This window comes from Anguilla anguilla, chromosome 3 (assembly GCF_013347855.1).
Source record: "Anguilla anguilla isolate fAngAng1 chromosome 3, fAngAng1.pri, whole genome shotgun sequence".
Classification (NCBI taxonomy): domain Eukaryota; kingdom Metazoa; phylum Chordata; class Actinopteri; order Anguilliformes; family Anguillidae; genus Anguilla; species Anguilla anguilla.
The window spans coordinates 9,491,365-9,499,725 of record NC_049203.1 but is presented as its reverse complement, the minus strand read 5'-3'; the positions used below and the strand labels follow the sequence as shown (position 1 = coordinate 9,499,725).

At 47.4% G+C, this 8,361-nt stretch overlaps 1 protein-coding gene across 4 annotated transcripts in view; it reads right to left on the bottom strand.

Annotated features, from left to right (window-relative positions):
* Positions 1-2,380: 2,380 nt before the first annotated feature.
* Positions 2,381-8,361, bottom strand: part of spock1 (SPARC (osteonectin), cwcv and kazal like domains proteoglycan 1) — a 225,440-nt gene continuing 219,459 nt past the window's right edge. For all 4 annotated transcript variants that reach the window (XM_035410321.1, XM_035410323.1, XM_035410322.1 and 1 more), the window contains 3 exons: positions 8,183-8,245; positions 6,704-6,841; positions 2,381-4,883 (listed from right to left, as the gene is read on the bottom strand). In XM_035410321.1, the coding sequence (XP_035266212.1) occupies positions 4,690-4,883; positions 6,704-6,841; positions 8,183-8,245 (395 nt within the window). In that variant the 3' untranslated portion in view covers positions 2,381-4,689. The remainder of the gene's footprint in view (positions 4,884-6,703; positions 6,842-8,182; positions 8,246-8,361) is intronic.

Sequence of the window (8,361 nt, the reverse complement as noted above, 5' to 3'; positions counted from 1 at the left end):
TGCAGTGTGTGTGTGTGTGTGTGTGTGTATTGGTATATTTGTGTGTGTGTGAGTGTGTGTGTCTGTGTTTGGCTCCTCCGACCGGTTTCAGTGTGACTCTGCCATTTAAAGACACTGTGAGCAGTGACAGAAGTGAGATACATTGGGACCTGCAACAGAAATGTGCTTGCTAACCTATAACAAGGGCGTGTCTGCGTTGTGTGCACACAGCTTCTCATAAGAACAGTCAACAGTTTGGAGTGGCATAAGGGGGTCGTCTGCCTGACCCCTGACACCCCCCCCCCCCCTCTCAGGCTAGTGTTCAGGTCAGGAAGTACAAGAAACCATGAGGGATGCAGTGGCTGTTAATAATTAGATTGCACCCACACCGCCACCAAGATAATCCCTGAACCCCTCCCCACACACACATATGCACATATGATACTATACTATAAATTTAGCATCCGCCGTAGACTCTAAAGGAGAGCTATGTTCTCTGAGTGATGCATATCAGCCAGAGTACAAGGCAAAAGACAGCTGACTTAAATGGGGTAGCACAGGAACTTGAAATGCTGCTTTGTTTTGTTCGGTACTGCTTGGTTCAGAAATGGACCTAAGATGGTGAGACTGCCACCCTCACAGCAACCGTGTTGCTACCGAGGTGCCTGTCTTTATCCACCGCAGACTGGAAGTCCAGTGAAGCACCTACACATACCCCGGACCCCAGCATGCAAGCCTGGCCAATGAACTGGCACAGCATAAAAATATAGACAGATTATGGAGAAAAAAAAAAAAAAAAAAGAAATATAGCAGGCAACTGCTGAGACGGCCTGACTCACAAGCTTGATTCCGGAAAGGAAGACTGGATTACAGGTAATTTCACCTGACATTCACAGCCCTCTGAGGCGAGAAAGCGGCACAAGATTAGCCAAATCTCACGCCCCCCGCATTTACGGTTGGTGGGCCGAGTCTCTCGGCTCAGCTTAGTGGGCGGAGCAGGGGCACGTTGCCCTCGCTAGCCTGTTGTTGACTGTGATGTCACGGTTGCCACGGGGATACAGAAACGGAGAGAGGGCCCATTAGCCGCCCACTCCGGGGGGACAGGTAAGCGTGGTGATTACCTGCTCCTTCGGAGGAAATGGCAGGTCGGACGGGGAGCGCTTTCCATCGTCACGTCCTCAGCTCTCAGAGGAGAGGGGACCCTCCACATGCCTAACGGGGGATGAATTTCACCCCCCCTCCCCCCCCCCCCCCCCCCACCCCACCCCCTTCTCCTTCTTACCGCAGGTAGACAGTCGTCAGGGGACCGTCAGCGAAGAGCCTGTTTCTGCGCTGCCTGCTCAGCGGGTAATGACTGGCCTTTACCCATCATGCACCACTCACCGCCGGCTGAGGGTCGGAGACGAACAGAAACGCGGCCAGCCCGAGCTGGAGGATCGATGCTTACCTCTAGGCCAGCAAAATAACGGGATAAGGCCACAGATAAACTTTACTCTCATTTCCCCCGAAAGTGTTGTAGGGAGCGTGCACACTATATGCAGTAGCGTGCAGAAATAGGACTGTATGCACACGCATACTGAGGTGTGCATGCATGTGGTGATCCAGGTGTGAACATAGAAGCAGGAGTGTACACTCGTACTGAGGTGTGTGTGTGTGTGTGTGAAGATTCAGGTGTGAACACAGAAGCAGGAGTGCACATGCATACTGATGTGTGTGTGCGCGCAGACACGGGACTGCACGTGGAGACGCAGGTGTGCGCACACGCACACGGGTGCGAATGCAGACGCGGGACCAGGCGGCGGTCAGCAGCGGGACCGACCGTTCTCCAGGAGAAAAGCTCCGCGAAAAAACAGGAGGCGCCCGTCGCCGTGGCTGTTAATTAAAGCCGCTCCGTTCGCACCGAGGTGAACTGCCGGATTGAACCGAGCGTCAGCGCCGTTTCTCCCCTTCGCAAAATTAAAGAGCGCTCCATAATTACTGCGCGCGGCAAACGAGAAATATCGATCACCTCCGGCTGAGCCATTTCAGAACGGCGGCCGCAGCAAACCGCCAGCTACGCCAGCAGCGGATTCGGGCTGCGCGGTGGACACGCCGCCCTGCCGCAGCTCAGAGCCAGCGGCTGCCGCGATTAATCTCTCAGCTAGAACCTTTTTCTCACCGTCGGCCGAAGAAACGGAGGAACTTCTCAATCGGGGAGCGGGGGAGAGACCATGCGAGGGGCAAGGCTTCGTTAGACACAGGCAAAAAAAAATTATATATTATTTATGACCGGGAAACGCATTATGGCGCTAGGTTTCAAAACCGAGTAGGCATAAATTATGAATAGTAAAAAACAAATGAAAACAAATGTAAAATTACATTTTTTTTTTTTTGGAAAATTAGTTTTAAAGTTTTATATTCATCTTCACAGATTCAGTGTGTTTTGTGTGTGGGGTTGTGGGGGGGGGGGTGCTTCTACATTATATGCATTACTATGCCATACCGCAACACAAGACGCAAATGAAATGGGCTAAGACTCTTTAAAAGCACTAAACCATTGAAATGTATGCAGGCCCAATGGATCACACCTCAGTCCCACAATCCTTTGCAAAAAATAATAAAAGTAGATACAAAAGCAGAGCACAGTCAAAACCGATAATCACAGCACTCCAATATAAAGCACATCTTTTTTCCTGTTTTTTTTTTGTTGTTGTTAATTTAAATGAGAATACATTTGTGCTTTACAAAGATCATTTGAAAAAAGGATTTTGTACAGATGGCATCGCACAGACAGATTTTTGTAACAAACCAGTCAAGTTCTCCTCCAGCACGGACAGACAGACATACAGAATGTGTGTGTGTGTGTGTGTGTGTGTGTGCGCGTGCGTGTATGCGTGTGCGTACACGCGTGTGTGCGTGTGTGTGTGCCCAAAGGGTGGGTTATGTGACTCACACATGAATAATTTAGCATTTCATCGTGGGGACCTGCCGAGAGCGGCATGCCTTTTAATCATGCACTACACTGACGGAAATACTGTACAACCTTTAAATCCTCCCGGTGTTGTTTTTATTTCTCTGTCGATAGCATATTTGTCCAGATTGATGAAGGGAGAAAAAAAAACATGAAAATTTAACAAGCCGCTGCTATGAATTGCTGTCTTTTGAAATACGTAACATGCATCGAAGGGCTACCTGCTTTCCAGTCCGACCAAAGTGCACATTCATTTAAAGACCTTTGATATGCAAGCGTGGTTACTTGGGAACACACTTTGAAGTTTCTGTATACGGTATCATTTTGGAGGAATCATTTGTGGCCAGTTATCCTAGACTGTCTGCATCCTCTTCTTAACATAAGCTAACACCTACACAGGTCTGATATGTGCTTGAAGCTTTATATGCAAGCCATACCCAATAAAGCATCCTAGTTTGTTTTTAAAAGGCTACAGGCCTAAGAAGAGGCCTTCATATCTCTGTACTTGAGCCAGGCTCATTATAACAGATGGTTGCCGAGGTGATGTCAAACCAATCAGCACCTGACCCACCTGAGACCACACCCCTTCAGACCAGTCATGGTCTGGGCAGGAAAAGTCCGGTATGACAGAAGCACGACTTCCTGCTCGAGACGGAGGGGGAGGTTACATTCTGGAACACGATTTGTTCGCCGGAGGTGACATGAAAGGGTCGATGTGACTGTGGGTGCACTGGATTATTATTTTCTTTTGGTTTGTTGTTCTGGAATATTCCTCGTGGTCTGAACAGGTTACTGTTAAGAAAGACACAGGGACAAAGGACTTGCTCTGAAGGCCAAACCTCCATCAGGAATCCTACATATACACAAGTAAAACAGAAGCAAAGCTACATTAAAATCAGCACAATCAATTTTTTTCCTCAAAGCCTTTGAGTGAGTGTGTGTGCATTGGGGTGGGGGCAGATTTCCCAGAACGCACTTAGCAAAGGAGACATAGAGGAACATATAGAAACTGTATCTCACAGTAATAGAACATAACCTTTGCAGCAGCAATAATGGCTTATAACAAAACATTTTTTTTTGTTTTTTGTGTTTTTTTTAAGGTTTTTTTTTTTTTAAAGTGAGAGACGGATGGGAATCAAGCTGCCAGCCAGAACGTCTCTCCTCCGTGAGCCCATTGGGGGGCGCTATTTCATTCCTTCAGAGTCCTCGAGAGCCAAACCGCTCGGGCCCAGAGAGTACGACACATAACACATCCAGCTCTCACACTACTGTACGTACAGCCATCGCCTCTAAGACTACAGACTGGGAGCAAAGCTTCGGGTGGGGGGGGGGGGGTGGGGGGGGGGAGGGCATTAGAGAGAGGGAGTCAAACTCTGGGGAATAGAGAGTCTCTGCATGTTGGGATCAATCTTCTGTTGGAGAGGGAGGGAGGAATGAAGGAAGACAAAGAGGGGCTGGGGGGAGAGGAGGAGAGAGGGAAGGAAAGGAAAAATGGAACAGGGGGCGTGAGAAAGAAAGAGAATGGGAGGTAGGGAGAGAGGGGAGGAGATTACATGATAGATGCGGAAAGACAGGATGGAGGGAATAAAGAAAATAAAAGCGAGGAAGGGTAGGAGGGAAGGTGTGAATAAGGGATGGCAGGAAAAGGGGAGGGAGAAAGAGAGATGGAAAGAAAGAAGGGGAGAGGACGCTGGAATGGCTTTAGATCTTTTCAGATAATGGTAGTCCCTGGAAAGCTGTTGTCAGGGGAGGGGGCGGAGCTACCACACATAGCCAGTCTCGTCATCTTTGTCATCCTCGCCGTCCTCGTCGTCCTCGATGGCCCCCCGCGGGTGGATGCGGCCTCTTCGCTCCTTCTGCCGGCCCCCCGCCACCTCGGGCTCCTCCTCCTGGTCATCCAGCAGGATCACCGCCCCCCCACTGCCGAAATCCCCAGAGCTCTCCAGGTCCTCATCTGTGGACAGACACACAGACAGGGGAGTGGGACAGAGACAGCTAGCCCCACTGAGTAATGAATCACATTCACACAGCGTCATGTATGGCTCTCCACTCATGTTTACAGTGAGGTGGTGGTGACTCAGAAACACCACCAACAGGTAGCGTCTATCGATTGTAAATGACGCGTTGCGGCCATTTTGCCCAACAGCAATCACCATGCATTAGCTGAGGTGGAAAGGGAGCGATTCATTTGGCCAATAAACCTTAGGTCTGAGTAGATGCCGTTAGATTAAAGTGGCGGGGCACAGATGAATGTGTCTTTGTGATCAGTGCCTTAGGACCTTTCTGGAGCACAGTCAGTCAAGACACCGGTTTTATTTTCTGAGACAGCCCAGAGCTCCTACAGTTGGGAAGGCATCAGTACAATGAGGATTCGTTTTTGAACTTTGGTCCACTAGCACCATTTCCAGCAAAAAAACCTGTTCTTTTTTTGCCCCTAAGATCTTCTAGACAATTTCTGAGCCGGGCTATATGGGCTAAAGTTGAATTAACAGACAGAGACAGATGAGCCGGTCCACTGGTTACATAACAGACTGAGTGAAAGCAGTGAATATCTGATCTAGACATGCCTTAAAGTATGTGTCCCGCTGGTATGCATGTCATTTATCTCCATAATTCCTTATAAAAATGTCTATTATACACAAAGACAGAGATAAGTGCCATGCCGTCCACCACTTACAAAATGTTGACTGAGCCATCTGCTAACTGGGCCTCCATACAAGTAGTAATTATCTGATCTGTGTGACTGCTCACACATTCAAGCATGCGCACACGCACGCACACACTCATACACACACACACACACACAAACATTCACAGGCTCGCATAAATACACTACACCTGTACTTGAAACGGATTAATTGTCTGTGCGGTGAGAAGTCTTATCGGTGCAGCATATCTGGACCGATCCGGTTTCTCTGTGACACATCTGAAGGCTCGGTCCTCGGGGACCGGCTGGCTGCACCTGCCACGCTAAACTAGACTGTTTTCCGCTTCACGTTACGCCGCCTTTTCAGGGTAAATATAGTGTCTCACACAGAGCCTCATCAAGATCTTTCAAAACATTCAAATAAATTTAGAAAAGGCCCCAGGTCTGATTAGATCTGGCGTGGCAGACTTAAGATTCTCCGGGGAAATTCACGCTGTTACCTGCGCGCACGCCTTTAAATGGAGAGGACAGACGTCTGCTGCAGCAAAGCAGCGTTTGTGGAGGACGTGTCCGTGAGCACACACGAGGAAGGCTGTGCACGTATTAAGTGAATGGGAGGGGGTGGGGGATTATATGACATTTACTTAAGGAGGGCAGAGTATGTAGGTATGGTAGGAGAAGAAGGAAAAGTAGGAGGTATGTATGTAATTTTAGAAGGGATAAAAATGGAAAGGATATGCATGGATTTTCTTAGCAGGTTAAAAGGGGAGAGGAATGAATATATTTACCGAGGGACGCAGTAGACATGAATCTACAAGGGGGTAGCAAAGTGGTGTATGCATATATACTGAGGAGACAGAGGAGAGGGGTTTGCACGTACAGTATTTGTAGTGAGGCAGTTGAAAGGAAGGTGTATGTGTGTATGTATGTCTGTGTTCTGTCCGTGTTCTGTCTGCCTGTCTGAATGTCTATACGTATGCATGCATGTATGTATGTATGCATGCATGTGTGTGTGTATGTATGTATGTATGTATGCATGCATGTATGTATGTATGCATGCATGTGTGTGTGTATGTATGTATGTGAGCATCCCATGTAAGAGGAGTGTGCTCCCCTGAAGTGCTTACCACAGTTCGGGTGGCCCTGCTTCCTGGATCCAGCGATCTCATTCCCATACTTATCCACACACCAGCACTGACCCACACTGCCGTGGCATTGAGTAGGCTTGAAGTAGCCTTCCTCATTACACCTGGGGATGAATCCACCTAGAGAGGGAGGGAGGGAAAGAGAGAGGGGGAGAGAGAGAGTGAAAAGTAAAGAGGAAAGAATGGAAACAAACGAGAATCTTCAGGAGAACATATGCTTTAGTGTTTTCGTAAATGATGTAAAATAAAAAGTTACTTCAGACAATATAATGCTGGAGATGGAAAAGTGTGTGTCACTAGAATCTAAAAACGGAATAAAACGCCCACAGTTTCCGGACTCAAAAGCCCAGAATCCTCACAGCAGTAATGGTTTAAAGTGCCCCAGGACAAATGTCCAGAAGTATGGATCATTCATGAATATCTGAATAGGAATATTACATTGTGGGAAATCTGTCGGTCGACATATTTTCCAATTCTGCTGATTCCCGTGTTGTAGAGTAATTCACCGGACAATTAAATCTCAGTCTGACAGGCCATCAGAACCTGGCAAATACCCTCAATACCTGTCCCTTCCAGCCTGTTTCTGCAACCATTTGCATTTTCTGAATGATCAAACAGACAAAAAAAAGGCCTTTCTTAAATCAAATCGAGGCATGTCCTTTCCTTGCATATGCTTCCTGTCGGTGTGGGCATGTAACAGCAACGCCAAAGAGAGCAACGTTGCTGAAAGGAATCTCTAATAACCCGCGCAAAGCTTTATTCAAACAGGACAATATTTAATCGAGCCCGTTTGGTCACGTCGTCCTCAGTCACTGATTTCTAAAACACTTTGATAACCCTCCTCCTCTCTCTCTTCCTCCGAGGGTAGTGAAGTTGAAGCTCTCATTTTCCAACATAATCAAACGTAATTAGAGGGAGAGTAATGGCGTACCAGCCACACCATTAAAATTGCATAGCCCAATCTGACTGACTAACCGCTGTGCACGTACTGGGGAGAAGTTTCTGGTAATAGAGGAGAAAAATGACTTTTTAAAAAAGCAATTATAAAGTAAAAGGTGTCTCATGCATTTTCTGTGATTTTCCTCATTACTCAAGGAGTTAACCTATCAGAGGCTCCAAACCGCACCGAATTACCAATCACGCTGCTGACAAAACAAATGTTCGTTCTGAGTAAATAAAATCTGCATTGCATGCATAATTTTTCCTTGGAAAAAGACTGATGTTTTTTTTTTTTTTTTTCCCTCGTGAACGAGAATGAACTTTTCCATTGCTTGTTTTCTGATGATTGGTTGCATTGGTTATGCAGCCTACTGGGGCTCTTTGAAAATAGCTTCTTCAGGTTGCACGCATCTGCAGGTCTGCAGTAACCCAACCATGGTTCTGTTAGCTGAGGCAGTAAAACTCTGTGATTGGTGAAAACAACTGAGTCGCTTGGAGCAGGTCAGGCGGTATCAGACTGACCTATCAGAGGCTTCCGTCGGCTCTGGTTCTGAACCCTGTTCAACTCATTCTGGCACGGAAGTCCTAGGAATGGAAAACACAAGGTTAGGTACAATGTGGACACAGTATGTGCACATACATGCAACACGGGAGCATAGACACATTCAGACACGCACTGCACAAGCATGCTAGTACACGGT